The sequence below is a fragment of the Lolium rigidum genome, chromosome 7 (genome assembly GCF_022539505.1).
Source record: "Lolium rigidum isolate FL_2022 chromosome 7, APGP_CSIRO_Lrig_0.1, whole genome shotgun sequence".
Taxonomy (NCBI): Eukaryota; Viridiplantae; Streptophyta; class Magnoliopsida; order Poales; family Poaceae; genus Lolium; species Lolium rigidum.
Genome location: NC_061514.1, coordinates 292,472,420 through 292,493,413, shown reverse-complemented (window position 1 = coordinate 292,493,413; position 20,994 = coordinate 292,472,420). Strand labels below are relative to the sequence as shown.

Here is a 20,994-nt window from a genome sequence, read left to right as displayed (position 1 = left end):
TAGTTCCTTCAGGTAAACCCTTAGCAACATCGAACACTTTCAGATGAGTAAGCCAGAGCATGGCCTTATACTGCCACCTCTTAAAGTGCACACCGGTAAACTTATCCGGCCTCAGTGCATCGGAAAAACCAGCCATTGTTAACTTAGGAAATTGCCTACAATTAGGTTTTTGGAATGTTGGATAATTAAGCACAATTTCCATGATTAATTCCAGAATATAAAACATGATGGCAGCAACTAGCAACATGTGAAACTCAAACATACTAGATGCATTAATCAACATGAGTAGCAGCAGCGCAAACGATAAAGCATCCATCGCTAAACGGATCGAGATATGTCGCACGTACCGATCCGGTGGAGGTGTAGCGGATGATGTCGCGGCGATGAACGTTGTTGATGACAACGTTGTTGACGACGGGGACGATGGGTCGAAGTAGACGGCGTTGAAGACGACGGTAGGCAGCACCGCCCGACTTGGACGGAAGGCGACCCGTGATGAAGAGCTTGAGCAGTCGCGCAGAGCGCTTCCCAAAAACCTAATTCGCCCTCTCCCGTCGCACGAACGTTTCGAGTCGGTTACAGATAGCCCACGATCCGACTAACTACGACGCGTCCGTCTAGGACTCTGTTCGTTTTCCTGAGCTGCAAAAAGTAAGGAAAGTCTCGGCTCGAGGCTCAATCCACTCACCACGAGCGCGGCGCGCGTGACGTGACGTGTCGTGTCGAGTCGAGCGAGCGAGGAGGAGGAGGAGCGCGCGCGTGTAGCACTCCTATTCTCACTCACTTACTAGTGGTGGAACAACCCATCTTATAAGGTGGTCTAACTTCCTCCCAACTTTCCATGTGGGACTAAACTTCCCACCTCTTGCCACTCCCTAGTGAGCTGCCACCAACTTGGGCTCAAACTCACAAGGCTGCCACTATGTGGACTTTGAGATTTATAGGAAAAACTGAAATCTAATTTGGGCCACTAAAAATGGGCCCAATATTTCAACAGGTAACTCCAACTTCAACTTCGATTTTATTAACAACTACTTGTGTGTTGTTTCGAGGTGCAACAAAGCATCACTTAGATAATCACATGGGTTATATATATGCTACGAGCTGGCATGTGCAGTTAGAATCTCAAATTGGCCGCGGCCACCACCAGGCGCATCTCCATCGTCTCGCTGTAGAAGTACGCTAGCTGACAAGTGACAACGCAAGTCCACCGTCAGGTCACGAAGCAATGCATAGCTAGGCAAGGCCACCACGACAGTGCTGATTCCCATACTAATCACTGATTTTGTAATTACGTGCTTGCTAGCTATATTACGCCTGGAGTTATGGATACGCAGAATGAGCAATGGTTGTGTTGTGTAAGTGCTTACACTATGATTAGTCATCTGCAGCAAAATTAGTTCTTTAAAATATCATTTACAATTATAGCGGTTCAAGCAGCATTTTAAACCAACATACAAAACTATAAGGACATTTAGGTCATTTAAGCATATTTTAGCTCCAGCCGCAGCTGCACGAGCCGACGAAACAAACAGGCATCAGACAACTCCAACCTTTCAGCCACAGCTACCAGCTACCTCTGATTCTGGGAGCCGCAGTTGTGGCAGCTGCAGCCGTGGAGCTCCAGCTCAAACAAACACACCCTAGTACATGCTCTTGAGCATTTACAACATGCACTTAAAATCATAGAGTATTCATACATCAGCCCAAACCATCTCCCCAAACTTTGGTAACTCCAACTTCAACTTCGATTTTATTAACAACTACTTGTGTGTTGTTTCGAGGTGCAACAAAGCATCACTTAGATAATCACATGGGTTATATATATGCTACGAGCTGGCATGTGCAGTTAGAATCTCAACCACTCCGGCGCCTACATGCCCTCCTGCGCCTCCTCCTCGAACACGGCAGCCGGCTCCTCCTACGCCTCCCCAGGACGACGATGTGTTGGCCTACTACAACGAGGAAGCCAATGACGACAGTGACGATGTCGTCGGCTGCGTCTTCCACACCTGGCAGATGGCCATGGAGGAGGGCTCAGAGTTCCAGCTGTCGGCGATGATGACAGACGAAGAGATCGAGAGGCTCGGCATCCTCGTGTCGGAGGTGGACCGACCAGTGCGTCCGCCGCTGCCCCGGTACACCACCAACATCATGCCGCCAGGCCTCACGAAGGATGAGACCCTCCAATGGGCGCTGTAGAACTCGGCCCCGCACCTGCCGCCGCCTCCACCTCCGTCGTTCAATCCGTGGGCTGCTCCACCTCCACCACCGACAGCACCGACGTACGTTCCGCCGGCCGCCAACTGGCCATGAGAAATACCGGATTTCGTCGTGCTCCACGACGAGGACGAGGAGTAGGCTAGGGTAGCAGCCGCTACATGGGCCTTTTAGTTATAATTTTTTATTTTCCTTTATTCGCTATGTTGAATGCAAATCAAAAAAAAAATTGTGTCGCGCCGCTGGGGGCAACCCAACACAAACAGACGTACGGTCAAATTCGACCATTTGGGCGACGCAAATAGATGGAGATGGTTAATTTAGGCGTTTCTTTTGGCGTGGTCTGGTTAGAGATGCCCTAAGAAGAACTGAAGCTGTCCTCCTCTAGCTAGATTCGTTGAAAGCGCTGTGCCAACTTTTTTCAATAGGAAATAGATGAATAGAAGAAGAAAAAGAATATTTTTTTACAGTTCACGACTTGAATAGCTTGTTTTCCGGCGATTTTAATGGATCTGGGTCAATGATTCAAACTTGATATGTCCATGAATTTGGAGAAAGCATGCATGCATGGCATGTTCGGTTGAGTAGTTGGCGAGCATCTCAGTTAACAATGAGTAGAGATGCTTCGAAGACTTTACTTGTCCAGTTGTCCTCTTCCTACCCATGCCGGTGAATAAGAGTCCCAGCTCATCCCACAAGGCCACAACCCGAATCACCACGCACACAACTACACAAGTAGCCGAGCAGCACGAGTCCGGTGGCGGTGTCCGCGGCCTCGTGGAGTCCGGCATCACCTCCGTGCCACCGTTCTTCCAGTTCCTCGCGCCCGGGTGCCCAGGATCGACGCCAGCACCGAAAAGAAGACGACCAACTTCGCCATCCCAACCGTTGACCTCTCCCTTCCACGCACGGCCATTGTGTCCCTCGTCGGGGAGGCTGCACGCGCATGCGGAATCTTCTACGTCACCAACCACGGCGTCGATGCCGATGCTGCGGTGTCCACCGTCCGCACCTTTCACGAGCTACCTCTCGCCAGCCGCTCGCCGCTATACACGCTCACGCCCGTCGGGGGAGTCACCTACTCCACCCAGCCCCGGCCACCCGGCCAAGGCACTACATGAAAACGGTTATATGCCGACGGCCACCAGCCGTCGGCGTACAGTTGTGCCGACGGTGGCCGTCGGCGTAGAGCCGTCGGCGTATCTCCGGTCGGCGTAGCGGATCTGGCCGTCGGCGCATCTCCAACCGTCGGCGTATACTCCATGCCGACGGTTTTTCTTCGGCCGTAGGCCCAGCTCAATCGTCGGCAACGTATTTCCACTTAGACGACCGTCTGACGGCGTCGGTGATACGCCGACGGCCGGACCGTCGGCTCCTCTGTTGCACGTGGCGTCACCAGCGTGCTCGGCGACTGTCGAGATACGCCGACGGCCCGGCCGTCGGCATAGAATGACGCGTCCTAGACCTAAAAACAATTTTCCCTCCATTTATTGAGCGAAGGAAAGTGTGGCCCCAGTTCAAATCTGGTCAGTTTCCAGCGGATTCGGCGGGACGCCGCAGGAAGCGGGAGGGATTCCCAGATGGCTATCGCGCGCATATTGCATGTGATAGGTGGTGTGTAGGAGGTATCCTACCGCTGCGCGGAGGTCTCGCGCAATAATAAAATGCGCACCATGTAGCTCCTTCACAAAAAAAAGCCCTTCCGGCACCCCGAAAATGGAAAAACCGTCGTCCGTGGTTCGGATTGGAAATCCGCGACCGGGGCCTTGCTTCCCATCCTAAGGCCCACGCACGTGCCAAATATGGCCTCGTTCCGACAAACTATGTGGTGAAACGGGCCGTTTCCTACTCATTTCCCCTAAAAGCCATAGAACTCCGGACGTGATAACCCTATTCGTGAAGGGTTTTTCAAGATAATTGCCGTATCCCAATTCCGTCTTTTGCAGTGGTTAATAGGACACATAAAATAACGTCACGCGGCTCCGCTCGACTTTTTGGCTCAGTTTACTTTGCCAACTTTGCAAAACGGGGCCGCCGGGACATGCGGTATGGCCGTACCGGGCGCGCGGGTGCACCCGTCCGCCAACGCGCGAAACGAAAAACATTTAGCACATAAAATGACGCGTCCTAGACCTAAAAACAATTTTCCCTCCATTTATAGCTAGGATCCCTACCGCTACCCTGTCCCCTTCGCGTAGCTAGCCCACCTTTCCGCCATGGCCGAACGAGTAAACAACCACCGCGGATTGGGAGGCCCCCGCACCCGTCTAGGTCAAGACCTTTCCGCCCTCGGCGCCATCGCGCCATCGTTCGTCGATCGATCTGATCTAGATTAGGCGAAAACCCAGCCACGGTTAGACTTCGAGAGGTAGCATGCGCTGCAAGAGATGGAGGTTGCGACCGCTCGACCATGGGCCTGAGATTTGGGGGCCATGTTCAATCGCACAGCTCGCACATGCTCGTTGATGGGCCTGGAAACATTTACCTAGTTGAAATTAAAGAGGGAACTAGAAAAGTTGGAAAATATTTGTGAGCTATGCCGACGGCCTAGCCGTCGGCAAAACTCACGACGTCTGCCGACCGTTAGGGTGAGTGACGCCGAGGCCACGTGTTCAGTAGCTGTGCCGACGGCCGTTTGGAACCGACGGTGGCCGTCGGCACCACTGGTGCTACGCCGGCGGTTTTGTTACGCCGACGGTGGCCGTCGGCACCTATGCAGCTACGCCGACGGCCTAGCTAAGCCGACGGTTTCCTCAGAGGGCGGATGGTTCCAGGCTATGTGCCGACGGCCCCGATAAATGGCCGTCGGCGTATCTTCTAGCCGTCGGCACATAATCGTTTTCCTGTAGTGAGGCGCCGAACCTATACTCCCCTGGCGCGACTGTCTGAAGTTTCTGTCGCCAAAGACCAACTTTGGACGCATCCCTGAGGTATGCCGGAACGCTCTGCTAGAGCATCGGCAGCGCATGGAGGAGTTCGGAAAGGAGATGGCAGCGATGCTGTTGGAGGCGCTCGGCGTCGGCCCGGAGCGGCTGGGCGTGGAGGTTTGGATTATGGCGTGCCACTACTACCCGCCATGCCCGGAGCCCGAGCGGGTGTTAGGCTGCGGAGAGCACACGGACCCCTGCGTGCTCACCGTGCTAGCCCAGGACGAAGTCGGAGGGCTTCAGATCCGTCTGGACGGCGGCGGCAATGATGGAGCGTGGATGGATATGCCGCCGGTGCCCGGAGCTCTTCTCGTCAACATAGGTGACGTGCTCAAGGTAAGGATATGCATGCATCTTCGTCTCGAGCTACTTAATTACACACAAAAAATTAGAAAAATAACGGTGTGATAATTTTGCGTGCAGTTGGTATCAAATGATGAGTACAAGAGCGTCCTGCACAAGGTGAGAATCAAGTCTGATCAAGATGCTAGGGTTTCAATTGCCACCTTATTTAATCCTCCCAAGCGCGGTGATTCGGACTTGTTTGGGCCGCTCCCAGAGCTGGTGACAGCAGAAAAACCTGCACGGTACCGAAGTTTCACCATGGCAGAGTTCTTGAAGTCTTGTGCGGAGTTCGGTCATGGCAGGTCGTCGACAGACCGATTAAGGATCGCAGACACGTTGTGAAACATTTCATATCGCGTCAGATCAGGCACCATTTAGTGTACGACATGGAGGAAGAAATTGATCCGGACATGTAATTTCCTTAACAGAGTAAACTGTGTGTTTGATGGCGGCTCTAATTGTAGGCCGATTTAAATTGCGAAAAAGTTGGCTGATCTAGATTAGCCATAGTGAGAACAACACATATAGTAACATGCAACTAAATGTACTAGAAAGTGCTATTAGACTGCATTTTCCAACTGAAATGAAAAATGACTACCGAAATTGCATTGTACATCCAGAATAAACCTAAGAAAACATGATCCCAGGCGGATACTTGGCATGTTCCCCCTCGCCCAGGCCCATCGCAAGGAAAGCGAAAACCTAGATTTGCTTTATCGGGTATCAAACGGGAACTGCGAGCAAATAAAACACCTGCCGTTGGTCGGGTCTTTATTTTTCCTTTTTTCGACTCTGTTCACCCTTAGTTGCTAGACTTGCTCCGGTCATTAAATATGTTGTTGCAGAGGTTAGATGTAATTGACATCAACTCGGTATTGATATCATTCTTTTATCGAAATGTTACTTTCCAGTATTGAAAGGACATGGATACCACCTAGAGAGAGGAGGGGTGAATAAGCGGTTTAAAACTTTTACGATTATGGCTTAACAAATGCGGGATAAAGTAGTGTTCAATTTGTCAAACACAAAGCCTACATAAATATTATCGTTCACCTATGTGCACCAATAATTTATGCTTTGCAAGACAAGCAACTATGTGATAGAAAGATATATAACTTCAAGCATGTAGGCTATCACAAAGTAAAGTGCACAAGTAAATAGTTCGGGTATAGAAATAACCGAGGTGATGCGGAGACGATGATGTATCCCGAAGTTCACACTCATACGAGTGCTGCTCTCTATTGAAGCGATGTGGAGGCAGAAGGCTCCCAAACTCCGCGAAGGCCTCACCGTATTCTTCTCGAGCATTCCCACCAAAAGGGAAGTCCTCTATCCACTATGGAACCTTGAGGGTGGTCACCAAACCCGCACAAAGCTTAGAAAATCTCTACAACTTAATTAGAGGCTCCCAATAAATCACCACAAAGGCATTACACTTGAGAAATCTCCACAAATTAATTAGAGGTCCCAAAAACACCGCAAATATCACTAAGCCTTCAAGGGTCCAAAGACCCAAGAGGAACTGGGACAAGCTCCCGAAGAGATATACTCACAAACTTTCACTTGCACGTATCACCGCAGACAACTCAAACCGATGCATCAAATGAAATGGCAAGTATCTCACTAACAAATTCCAACAAAGCTACAAGAGCTATTGGGAAATGAGAGAGAAAGAACAAAGAAGTAGAACACCAAATTTCTGCAAGATCTAAATCTAATGAATTCCCCTCAATAAGAGAGGGATTTTATTGGTCAAGATGTATATCTGGCGAATATACATGTGTTGGTCTGCGGATCGGGTCATGGAGAAATCATTGTTGTGTTTGTCAGTCACAATGGTGGTAGCGCATGCGGTTTTCATCTTCCTCCTTGGAGACATTGTTGAGGTTGAGGTACCCTCCCCAACTCTTTGTTACCCGGGTGAAAAGCTAAATCCGATTTGGTATGGGCGAAGGAGGCGGTGAGTGAGCCCGTGGTGCCCCCTCGGGTGTGGCAGGGGTTTGTGAGTGTGGTGTCGATTAATGGCGGTGTGGCTTGAATTGCCTCCATGGTGCTAAGCTTCGACATGTCTAGTTTTCCTCATCTTTTTTTTCTGCTCCTTTACCATGACGTGCTTGGTCACCGATGAATCAATGCTCTCGAGCTTGGGAAGGGATTGGATGCATGGGGATAGCGGGATCATTGGACAAATCATCATAGGCTCTAATCTGTTCTCTCAGAGTTGGTTGTGACTGCTCCTCTTCGGGTCTTCTCCTTCTTCAACGGCTTCGTCTCTTCGTAGGTACATCTGACTCCTGGTATCTCCTATGGTGGATAGTGTTGGTGCCACCCCCTAGTGAGTAGCTCCATCTAATGATGGTACGACGCCATTCAAGCCAAGACAATAGGCTCTCCTTCGGATTTGGAGCATATTGGTACAGCGGCGGCTCACCTCTCCTAGAGCATGAAGGCATGTTTTCACTTAGCTGGTCATGTTTCCACATCAATATCATGCCTTTGGTTCTTCTTTCGCAGTCAAGGGCTTCTTCAACTTTAAGATGGACTTAGCTTTTTTTTCTATTACTCCATACCTCAGTTTCAAAATGTAAACCTAGAAAACTAATTTAGGCTTACAAAAATATATTTGTTGGTCATTTTGTTGCTTTTTTTAGAATAGTCATTTTGTTGCTTGTGAGCTGCTTTGTTAGCATCTTATATCTGCCTCCCTCCGTTCCAAATTATAAAACGTTTTGGTAGAATAATTGAAGCTATCAAAACGCCTTTTATTTGGAACAAAGGTACTCGTGGACATAATCGGGAGTAGTGCATCCTCCCGATGCAAAGGTGAACATATCACTAAATGAAAGATCGAGATGTCGCCTAGAGGGGGGGTGAATAGGCAATTACAAACTCTTGCGGATTTGTCTTGTAAGAATGCGGAATTAAACTATCGTTTAGTTTACAAGCACAAACCCTAAATATGCTAAGCTCAACTAAGTGTAACAATAGCAACTAGAGCTAAGCAAGATAGGCACAAGATATATGTAGCACAAGTGATAGCAAGATATATGTACTTCAAGCACGATGTCTATCACAAGGAAAGAGAGCTCGGGTATAGAAATAACCGAGGCACGCGGAGACGAGGATGTATTCCCGTGTTCCCTTGCTTTGCAACAAGGTACGTCACGTTTGGAGGAGTGGAGGTCCCACGAAGGATTCCCCGCGCCACGAAGGCTCACCCTATTCTCCGAACCACACCCACGAAGGATTATGGCCCTTTCCTTATGGTTAGCTTTTCCTCCGCTCCGGAGATGGCAAGCTCCACAACCACTTCACAAGCTCCACGAAGGAGAAGCCCGGGCCCCTTCACAATCTTCCACGAAGAGATCACCGGGACACCAACCAAGCCAACTAGGAGGTCACCCTCCAAGAGTAACAAGCTCACGGTCTCTCACTCGAACAAATCGTGGTGGAGAGCTCAACACTATGCAATGATGCAAAGCAAGAACACCGGAGGTGTTCAAGTCCTTCACACTCAAATCCCACCAAAGCAACGAATGCTAGGATGAGATTGGAGAGGAAGAACAAGGGGGAAAGTCAACCAAAGACTCCAAGATCTAGATCCCAAGAGTTTCCCTCACTTAGAGAAGAAATCGATCGGTGGAAGTGTAGATCTAGATCTCCTCTCTCAAATCCTCAAATATGAGCAAGAATGATTGGAGGAATCAAGGGGGAGAGCAAGTTCTTCAAATAGTAGCAATGGAGGAGAGAGAATAGGAAGAACTAATTTGGCTCAAGGTGGAAGAAGCCTATTTATAGCTAAAGGGGAAAAATAGCTGTTGGGGGAAAAAGACAGAAAATCGGGCAGAAAAACGTCCCAAAAAGTGGCCCAGCCGGCCACTAGGCCGGCCGACCGGGGCAGCAGCCGGCCAGGCCGGTCAGCAGCCCGGTCGGGCCAGCCCAGCAACCGGGCGGGGCAGAAACCCCCACGAGCGGCGGATAGGCGCGCGCAGGCCGAGCAGGAAGCCGAGCAGTGCGCGGGCGGCAGGGAGCTAGGCGACGCGGGGGCGTGCGGGCTGCGCTGGGCAGGTGGGCCGAGCGGGGCGGTGAGGTCCAGCCGGAGCTGAGCCCGGTCAGGCCGGGAGGTGCGCCGGGCAGGCCGGTCACGGACCGGGCCTGCGACCGAACTTGGGCCAAAAGGCCTCTGGACCCCGGCCGGATGGCACCAGCGCCAAACCCGGTCTCGGACCGGGTGGGCCGGTCGCTGGTCCGGTCGGGCCGGCCGGTCCGCTGGCTCCTTTTCTTCTTTTTCTTTTTATCCTTTTCTCTTTTTCCCTAATAACAATTGCTCCCGAACTCCGAATCGCATGAAACCAATTTTGTTTGGAAGATAACAACGAATGCTATCTAATAGAAAGTGAAAACCCAAGAATCTGTAGGAGGGGATTTTATCATGAATATAAAAGGTAGAACCTTATATCATGAATAACCGGTAAAATCACCCAACATCGAAAACGCAATAGAAGATGCATGTGAACTCCGTTTTCGATGAACTTGAGCTTGTTGTAAAGCTAGCAACAGGCTCAAGAACCTACACCGAGAAATACCAAGAAGCAATAAGAATATGCAACGCATGCAAGGATTGAGCTCCCTAAGACGATGTGATCAAGTTACCCAACCGAAAGCCCCTCTTGATAGTGCGGCTATCTATCCTATAATCCGGTCTCCCAACATCCACCTTGAGACCGGTAAAAGGAAAACCTATCAAGGTCATACCTTTGCCTTGCGCATCCCGCTTGATCTTGATGATAACTCTTCAAGCTCTACACAAGCCGGAATGCCTCACTTGATCAATGTTGCTTTGTGAAGACTCACAAATGCTCCCCCATACACTATGATGGGAAAGCTCCATTGATGCCCATCTTCACATGTCCATTATCACCAAATGGATGGCAAGCTTCAAGCATGTGATCCACTCAAGATGCTCATCTTGAACTTGCCCAACTCAACCTTGTATCTTCTCATACTCACATAAGATAGAGCATGGCTAATATTGAGTTCCACATAAGAACTCCATCTTCATTTCTTCTTCTTGATCATGTCACATATGTATCTTTAAAACAATGATCTTGATGCCAATACACAAGGTGTATCTTTATCTTCATGGCATCCATACTTGAATCCAACACATGAAATACAAGTAGTACCTATGGAATATTCCTTCATATAAACTCAATGAAAACATTAGTCCATAGGGGTTGTCATTAATTACCAAAACCACACATAGGGGCAATATACCCTTACACTAAAACTCAGTACTTTTTTACATAAAAGAAAAATTCGAGAGTTTATAAAAGGTAGATGTTTGAGTAAAAAAAAAAAGCTACCACACGAGCTAGCACGAATTTCACACCGGCTCATCCAAAGACAGCCACCACAAACAAAACATAACAAACATAAAGATTATGTACTAAGCTAAGCAACAAAGCCACGTCAAAAACATTTTTCATAAAATAAATACTAGTACTACTGGTTCGCCTGTCCTTGAGAGGAGAAGAAAAGAAGAAAAAGAAAACAAACTGTCATAAAGCATTACATGATTGATGCTGCTGCTAGCATTTGCACCGACAGTTTCTAATTTTTCTCTGCTTGCAGTTTCGAAGTTTTATGTCACGATACATACACGTGTCAGCGTTGACAAATTAATTTATGTTGGCATGACCATTGGATATGCTAATCATGTCAACATCTCTAGCTCACAAAATATGCCAAGTATGAACAGTCACACGGACCAATTCAGACACACAACGCCTCCACGGAGGCTACCAAGAAGAAAAATGCAGCGTGCCTCGTAATCTTATCAAAAGGATGACACATCTCAGGGAGGAACTATAACAGAATATACAGGCTATCCACAGAGCTGTCCATTGGTTTGGACAGCAATCTTTCCATTCCATGAGCATAATACCAAAACTAATCACTGCGCTACAACCAAACGCCAAAAAATGAGACTACATGTGTGTACATTTATGGGCAGAAGAGAAAAATGGGAAATGAATCTTCAAGTACCAAACAATCTGCACAATAAGGCTGACCCGTTCACATCATCCTTACCTGCAACATAAATCCCAGGATGACGTAATCGTCAATCAATCCTGTTCAATGCCATGAACAGATGGTACTGCGTCCACTCAAACCTGTCAACACTGGCAGCCAATGGCTGCGCCTCTTCTCATGTTCAACAGCTGCATGTGTCATTTGTGCTAGTGCACAGTACAGCTCTCAGGAGCTACAGGCATCCACTCAGCAGGAGCTACAGGCATCCACTCAGCAGAGACAGAATCTAGGAGGCCCAGTGGATGCCGTGGTCTGTTTTCGATTGTTCTGATTCCGAACTCAAGTGTGCTACGGATTTACATTGCACTCATCCATGAATCGGTCTTCTCGGGTGAGAAACCTCCTCCAGTACTTTTTGTAGTCCGGTATGCCTAACTCAAGCCAAGGTTTCATATTGCCATTGTAGTGCAACGACGCAGAACTCCGTGCAACCTCCGGGTCAATTCCATAATCATATCCAAGTCCAGACAGAGTCAGCTTCTTGTCAAGGGGATAGATGAGATGTTGAAAAGACAACAAGCTTAAAGAAAAGGCAGCTTCTCGCAGAGATACCTCATCATTGTTCTTGACCTGCTACACAACAAGAATTGGAATAAATATGTGCAGTGTCATAACCATATAAAGCATCATACAACAAAGAATAAATTATTATTCAGGATGAGACTGGAATTAATACAAAGATAGCTAAACTCAGTGTAAAAAAAACAGCATACAACCTATTTCATGCAAGTAAATTATAATAACCTGTATGTCACACACATGCACAGATCAAATGCTTCCAGACCATCCTCTGTGCGAACTCATTTTTATAGACTGTAGCATGAAATCAAAAAGAGAATTATACTAACCTGTTTAAGGAGCATGAGGTAATTCTCTGTCACTTTATGCTTCCTCCATTTATCCAGATTAATCACATTCACGCCAGACATCCAAGCACAAGATTTAGGATCATACTTTGTCTTACCCAGGAGACTTCTCACTTGACCCAGTCTTACACCACAAAATTCAACAGCACCATTTACCTTGTCCCCCATATCAAGATTCCACAAGAAGGACAGATCACGTTGAATAACCACATCATCATCCAATACAACCACCTTCTTTAGATCCTTGAATATCTCTGGAATAAAGAAATGAGAATGACTAAACAAAGACAAGTATTCCATTCTTGTCTTCTCGGTGGGCCGCTCCCTGATGAAAACACGGAACTCCTCAGACAAATATAGCTCTCGCGGACTGAACTTTGGTAGCTTCTCTAAAATCATTTCTTCATAGTTTACAACATGGATAGCTGCCTTTTTGTATGAATTTCTGGCAAACCAGTATTGCATGCCATAAAAGTTTTGAGCATCAGTTAGGATATGAAAAACGTTGTTTCCTGGCTCCTACAGGAAGACCAATGAGAACATCATCAATACCCATATCAGAAGATAACAGCATTACTAACCATTGTAAATATCACCACATACCTTAGAACTGATAACTGTTGAGTTGATGACAACAGAAGCTGCAAGGACATTCTTAGATAGTACAACATAGTGCCTATGGTTTGGGGTCTTAAACTTGCGAGTCAGAGAAATGTCTGAATCCAATGAAGGGGATTTGAAATATTCCAATGTCAACCTCATAGAAAAACAGTGGTGAGTTTTAGGCAAGGTCTGAGCACCAAGATTGTAGAGGAATGCACTCTGCTTCATATGAAAATGAGCTTCATCATCAGTCATATCAAGTATCTGCCGAAGCTTTCTGACAACATTGTGACATTCCACAGTGCAAGATTTCGCTCTCGCTATTGTGTGCTCCATCTGTTCTATCTTCTTGTTGATACTGAAATAATAGCACAGTTGTCATTGAATTATCAAATTAGTAACTTCCATATTGACGAATGTCGAACTATGCATTTATTTTTAAATATAAATGCACAAAATGCTACAATATTCAAACCCATCTGCGCTAAGAGGCACCAAAAGGTACTTCATTTCAAAACAGAAGGCGAGTTTGGACTGTTCAAATTTATGTTTGACAAGCAGTGAGTCAAATAACATGTGGTTCATGTTACACAAGATAGAAACCATTAGGTTCATATTTAAAAAGCACTTCCTTCTGATGTGATCTTTTAAATATTAACAAAATAGTGTACACAATATTTAGGGTCAAAGCTCAAATCTGGACAGTCAAATACGCAGTTTATTTTCAAACAGGGGGATTTCATTCAGTCTGATTGTACCCGTAACCTAGTCATCATAAACCGGAGTTCAACATCAACATGCAATGAACTAAGAAAATACCAGAAAGCTTAATAATGAAAATACAATTCTTACAAGGATGGTAGATCAGCGTCAACAGCAGATGCACTAAGAACCCTCTCATGGTCTTGTATATTTTGTTTCATTTCCTGAGTAAGTACCTCCTGTCCTTGAAGCTTGGCAATGCTTGGATAGTATGAGCGGGCCACAAATAGTTGGTCTTTTAGCCTTTTCACTACCGAATCCTTCATAATTACTTTGTGTTCTGTAGACCAGAGGCAGTAGCTCCCAAATTCAAGCTGACAAGCCTTTGCATTTTCCACTTCATCCGCTTTTGCACCTCGTCTCTTTCTAGCATTGCTAACTTCCTGAAAGCAATGCATGTGCATTTTATCATACGCTAGACTATAGTTGATGCAAAGATCAGGGGGGAGATACAAACAGTGACTGGGAACATCAAGTACTATGCTATAGAAGATACTTAACTGCAGTACATTCAGTATTATCTCAAGAATCTCGCAAAAAAAATTGTCCTAAGGTTAGCTTACCTAAGTACATTATTACATCATATTCCAACTAAAATAGAGGGCAATCAATTGAAAATATTGGATTGTGTACTTAAGATCTTGTATGTGGTTGAGCTGACAATCTAGTATCTGGAAATCTATACTTGCTGTACTAGAGTAGAACCCCAGAATTTATGACTGACTGAACATATCTAAACATAAGAAAAAAATTAAAATAAAGTACAACTTCAGATGTAGAAGGCATACACTTGTTCTTTGAGTTGATTCGTTCACAGCCTTCGGTGGTTCAGTTCTTGGTACAGGAAGAACTGCATAGATTGTCAATTGTTGAGTCAGCTGTAAAGATAAACTAAACAAACAACTCAACAATAAAGAAGCAAGGACTAATACAGAAGGACTGCAACCTATTGATAGCTTTCCCGCAAAAAATGCCTATAAAGAGCTTAACCGAAGAAAGGGAAGTTGTTTGGGAAACATCAGCAGTGGTTTCTTTGAGAATATTTGGGTGAAACAAATGGCTTCTAGTCCATAGAGTAAATTAGGAAATTTGAGGGAAGCAAGCGGAAGAGAACTAAGAAACATAATAATAGCACATGCACATCTTAAGGCGTATCAGAGAGCAAAAGACCTAAGAGCAATAGCTTAAATCAATCCGCATGATATTTTCGTGATACTACTACAGTACTACTTGCATCAAGTAGCCCACAAACACCAGTTTTTGCTAAGAGCTATATACCAGATTTCTCCGCAGTTGAATTGCTCATGCTTACATTCCATGAAATATTTTCTAGCATCAGGAACAATTCCACTCCCATCTCAAAGCTTGGCCAAAATACTGAAATCAACTAGGTAGCGGTTTTGATCTTGTACGATGTGGTACCTTTTGGTTTAGCACTAACACCCGAAGAGTTGTGACCAGTTTGCTCATGCCGCTGCAGCACTCCAGTGCTGCCATTGGAAATCTTCTTCTCCTGAGAAAAGGAAAATAAGTGTGATTGACCAGTCTTGAACTGCTCTATGACATAGAATTCATATCTTTCATGCTTCATAAACATGAAATTGGTTGTAAATCAGGTATATCCCCCCCTACCCTAGTGCTGAGCTGTGACAAGCAGAGAATAGTATATACATAAAGCTAACACGCTACAGCGAAAATGGGCTGCCCATTCAAGATCGGCCACTCCATTTAGGTGAAAATGCTTAACGTCGAGTAGCATCATCACATCAAGGAGCACCACGAGTGATCACGACTAGACATCACCAAACCCCGAATACGAGGTCGCCATCACAGAACCGTACAAAACTACAAAACGATGGACATCATTGCTAAAAGGGGTAGCAGCACAGCGCAACAAACCTGTATCACTCCATGGACAGGGACTGGATCGACAGCACCACCACCACCGCCTTCACTCGGCTCCACGTGAACGAAGGAAGGCACGAACACCTCCTAAAATCCAAACAAAAAATCAGCACCAGTCACTACCACCACCGCCTTCACTCGGGTCCAACTGAAATAAATGCGAAAAACAAAAACAGTTGTACCGCACCTGTCGGCGCCGCTCGTCCGTGGTCACGTAGCCTGCATCCGCGCGCGAACCAATCGGAGAAGAAGCGGAAGGAGGCGGTTAGTAAAATTCAGAAACACCGCAGAGGGAATCGGACGAAACGAGGCGCCCAGATCCACCGGAAGCGCCGCATTCGCCGAACCCCTAACCGGAGCGTCAGCGGGGGGGAGGCGGAGGGGGTTGGGAAGCAGGGACGACGTACCGGAGGGGGCGCGGTCGAAGATGAAGGCGAGGGGCACGAGCAGGGAGCAGAGGACGAGCGCCAGCAGCGCCGCGCGCGGGCCCCGCCGCCTCTGCGACGGCGTCGGCTTCATCGGCTCCCCCGACTCCGGTTCCCGGCGCCGCCTCTGCTGATCATCGCTGGCACTGGGGAGTCGAGGCGGGGCGAGGAGGCACGGTCGGCGCAGGCAGCCGGAGGGTGGAGAAGAAGGCTTGGGGCTCGCTCGACGGCGCGGTTGCGGGGTCGGATTTGATCGGCCGCGTGCGCGTGGGGGGAGCGGAGCGAGCCGGAGATGAGGAACTGATGAAGTGTGAGTGGCGTCGGTGGGCCGTCACATGCGCCACATGGGCCTCGTGTGTCCTCGCTCCTGGGCGCTGACTCTTTCCCAGCAACTTACCATTCTCCACCAGCTAAGCTTTGCTGTTGTTCTCAAATTAAAAACAGCCAAGCTAAGCTTAAAAAATAGCTTAGCTTTAACCTTTCAGAAAAGAAAAGAAAAACAGCCAAGCTTCTCATCCTATTATTTATTTATTTTAGATAAAAGGGATTATATCCTCCATATCATTAAACGAAACCAACATACTACAAGGTTTACATCCTTACACACCATAACGCAACAGCAAATCCACACCTGATCGCATCCTGATCGCTACTAGATTTTCCCGTATACTCCAACAATTAACATAATAGCAAATTTTGAGAATCACTATATAGGGCTCATCAAGCTATTTCCCCTCAAAACATGCCAAATTCCTCGTTTTCGAGATGCTAAAGAATTCCACTTTTTCCCCCAAACCCTTTTAACCAATTGGAGATACAATGTTCAGCCGAATCAAAATGGAAATTGGAACCAAAGTACAGCTAACCAAATTCCAAATGTATCTAGATAGAGCGAATTTAAAAAAGAGGTGTTTAATTGTCTCATTGCAACCACAAAAAATGCATCGTTTCTCACATGTTCCTCCCCAATGTATAAGCACATCCCTTGTCAAAATACTTCCTTTTAGCATTAACCACAAGAAAGTTTTTATTCTGAGAGGTATCTTAACTTTCCACATGAATTTGTAAGGAACAACTTCATTGAATTGCACTGCTAGGTAGAAATATTTAACTGAGAATGAGCCTAAGCTTGTTAATTTCCAAATTAATATGTCAGGTTTGTTTCTCAAAGTTACTTCCTCTAGATTTTTTTTTCAATTCCCTCCATTATTTTATGAGCTCTCCCACCATCGCTCTTCTGAATCTAAGTCCATTCACGTCTTTAACAAAAACCTCCTGGACCGTCACATTTCTGTTCATAGAGGCAGTGGAAAGCCAGGGAATGATTTTGGCTAGGCAAGAAGCGCCTATCTAGTGATCTTCCCAAGAGCTTGTCCTCAATCCATCATCTACCTGCACCCGGCACCAATTCCATAAGAGATGTTTAATCTCCATTAACCCCTGCCAGAAATGGGAGTCCCCATTTTTTTGCCACTACCTGGCATATGGTTTGCTTTTGGAGATATTTCGTCCTGAGAATTTTTTGCCATATTCCATCTTCATTGAACAATTTCCATAACCATTTGGATAACAAAGCAATATTCATTTTTTCTAGGTCTAAGACCCCTAAACCCCTTGATCCTTGGGCATACACACCGTTTGCCAATTCACCAAGTGGTATTTTTCTTATCCTCACTTTCATCCCAAAGGAAGCTATTCCTGATTCTATCCATCTTTTCTTTCACCCCACGTGGTATTCTATAAAAGAAGAGCATGTAAAGAGGAACACTAGTTACTGAAGAGTTGATCAAAGTAACTCCCCCTCCCCCCATCACCATCATTTTTTCTTGCCATGGTCCCAATTTATTCCTCATTTTCCCTTCAGTGGGGTCCCAATCTAAAATTTTCAGTCTTTTCTTGTTAATAGGCACCCCTAAGTATTTCATAGGAAGTAATCTAGATTTACAAGTAAAGATTCTCTAAAAATCTCTCTCCCTTTCTCTCTCTATGAAGCCTCTCCTAGGCAATAAATATCACTCTGGCATTTGTTCAAACAGGCATATGATAATTTTCAGGTTTCTAGCTTGTTCTAGATCATCCTCAAGAAGGAGGATAGTGTCATCTGCATATTGCAGAATTGACACCTCTCCCTCTGTCGGGTCTGTAGCTAGCCCAGTCAACAAACCCTCACCATTAGCCCTTTTAATGAAAACTACTAAAATATCAACAACAATATCAAAGAGGAGTGGGGAAAGGGGATCCCTTGCCTTAAACCTTGATGTGTTGAAAATAAGAACCAATTTATCCATTCACATTAATCCCCACCTTACCACTAGTTACTATTTTCATAATCAGATCCATCCATTGAGTTGGAAATCTTTTGGATTCCATTGATTGATATAAGAAAGGCCATTTGACTTTATCAAAAGCTTTTTCAAATTCAATCTTGAAAAGGACTCCAATTTTTTTTATTTTTGTGTATGTCATTTAACACCTCATGAAGGTCATTCACCCCTTCCATTATATATCTACCCTTGATGAAAGTTGTTTGGTTTAGCATAATGACTTTCCAAATTACATGGATGAGTCTGTTAACCAAAACGTTTGTTATGATTTTGAAAGATACATTCAACAGACAGATGGGCCTATACTTTTGAATTCTATCTGCATCTTTCCCTTTATTTTTGGCACTAATATTATCACTCCATAGTTTAATCTACCAATGTCTAGTTCTCCTTTATTCTACATTGAACCCATCTAGGCCAGCTACTTTGTTTACTGCCATTTCAAACACCGCATGTTTAGCTCCTCCATAGTGAAATCCTTCCTCATAAGTTCACAGTCTTCAACACTAAGCCTTTCTATTCCAACATCACTAAAATGAAAATAGTTGCATCTTGTTTGCCAAAGAGTTTTTTATAGAAGTCACTAATGTATCTCTTTAGATTTTCATGTCCTTCTATCACACCCTCGTCCTAGTTTAAACTAATAATCAGAGTATTCCTTCTCCTCCCATTTGCTTCTGAGTGATAATATCTAGTGTTATTATCCCCCTCAAGCAGCTCTTTTTTCCTTTGCCCTCTATATCCACTTGATTTCTTCCTCTTTAATAATTATTCTTAGCTAGTTGGTTCTGAAGGAGACGATGGCGGTGGCGCGAGATCGAGGAAGAGGACGCGCAACGAGGTCAAGGCGGAGCTGCATGGGGTGGAGGACGACGAGGCCGGGGTGTTGGGGTAGGTGAAGTGGCTCGCGAGGTGCGCCGCGTCGAGATGCAGGGTGTCGGGGTCAGGGTCGGCAGCATCGTGAGCAGGGCGTGGCAGGAGGATGATGGCTCGACGGAGTGCTCGTCGCGCGCCCGACCACCCAGACCGAGGCCTTCTCTCGTGTCGAAGTGACCTTGCACGTCGTCAAGGTTCTCCAGGACCACCACGTCCCGCGCTGCATCGAGCACCTCATCGGCCAACAGCCACCTACCATCGGTGTTGCCCATAGTGGCCAATCCAAGAAGCTCAAGACCGACCTCTCAGACAAGACCCCGGCCGCCACCACTGTCGTGGACTTGGACATGGCGCGTGACTACCTCCATCGCACATCGACCTCGTTGTCATCGTCATCTCCAGGTTCCGAGTGCGAGAGATGGAGCAGGGCGTCGGGGTCGGCAACTGCTGCGTTGTGGAGCAGAGTCTCCACGTTGGCGTGTGGGGGAGGAGGAGAGAGAAAGTGGATCAGAGAAGATGAGAGGAAGTGGATGGGTGCGGTGGGTGGGGGAGCAGGGGAGGATGCGGTGGGTGGGTGGATGCGGCGCATCTGCGTGGTGTGTGGTGTGATGGCATGCGCGTGGTGGAGCCAGGCGGTGGTCGGCTGTACTTTGGACGGTATCACAGTGACCCACCACATGGAGTGCGCTATTGCAATTTGCGGTAAGGTGGTGCACGACATATAGGTACGCCATTTCTATTTAAGTAGCAATGGTGCCTATATGGGGTGAGCCACTATAACCTTAGATCTATCTATAATTCAGTCCTAAATTTAGTAGTGGCGCACCAGTGATACTAGTGCGCCATTGGTAATTTTGCTAACAGTGGAGCACCTCATAGTGGTGGGCCACTGCTACACCAAAAAAGTGGTGCGCCACTGGTAGTTTTTTAGGTTAGCCCTTTTTCTGGTAGTGCCAAAATATGTTTTATTCCATCCCCTACTTACCACATTTTCAAGTCGGATCTCAAGAACCAGCAATTTTCAAATCTGAAAATTGGTGGAACTCTAGATCTATCTCCTGTTTTGGTCAAAATAGGTGTGTGATGAGATAGTTCACTAGATAGAGTTGACGCACACACTAGTGGGATTTTGTCTTTCCATGATGGTGACACCAAAACCCTATCTAATAGCTCATAAGTTGGATTTTCATGATTGTTACACCAAGTAAACTTCATGACATCATTGAACAAAGGACTCCATCTGTTATACCCCCGGTTTATTTTTATCACTTTCTTTTCTAGTCATGTTAAAATCCCTTGTTATCAGTATTGGATATGTAGAGCTCCTGATGACATTCACCACCACTAAATTCTAGGTGAAATTGTCTTCTTTGCTAGCAATAAGAAATCTAACAAAATATACTCCCATTTGTTTATCCACATTATCATAAGTCCCTTTATTGACTCCCAAAAGAATCCCTCCACATATCATCCACTTATTTCCTTAAGAAAATTAGTTGGATCATCATGTCTCACTGTTTCCTGTATGCCAACAAAATCTAATTTAAAATATTTGATTACTTTGTCTAACGTAACTTTTCTTGCTCTCCTCTCATGTCCCTCTACTATTCCAAGTAAAACCACTAATCATTTTTTGTTTCCATTT

General features: G+C 46.2%; 1 protein-coding gene and 1 pseudogene across 2 annotated transcripts; one reads left to right on the top strand and one right to left on the bottom strand.

The window, feature by feature from the left end:
- Positions 1-2,019: 2,019 nt before the first annotated feature.
- LOC124672996 lies at positions 2,020-5,834 on the top strand (annotated as a pseudogene).
- A 5,939-nt stretch (positions 5,835-11,773) lies between these two features.
- Positions 11,774-15,811, bottom strand: LOC124676423 (probable galacturonosyltransferase 7). 2 transcript variants are annotated; one of them, XM_047212489.1, is made up of 7 exons: positions 15,719-15,811; positions 15,242-15,332; positions 14,608-14,669; positions 13,910-14,202; positions 13,058-13,415; positions 12,437-12,973; positions 11,774-12,161 (listed from the first exon to the last, which is right to left on the bottom strand). In XM_047212489.1, the coding sequence occupies exons 4-7, from the start codon at positions 14,083-14,085 to the stop codon at positions 11,877-11,879; spliced, it is 1,356 nt and encodes a 451-aa protein (XP_047068445.1). In that variant the 5' UTR covers positions 14,086-14,202; positions 14,608-14,669; positions 15,242-15,332; positions 15,719-15,811; the 3' UTR covers positions 11,774-11,876. The 2 variants fall into 2 exon arrangements, with proteins under 2 accessions (XP_047068445.1, XP_047068446.1); XM_047212490.1 differs by having other exon boundaries at positions 11,774-12,158.
- Between the last annotated feature and the right edge of the window lie 5,183 nt (positions 15,812-20,994).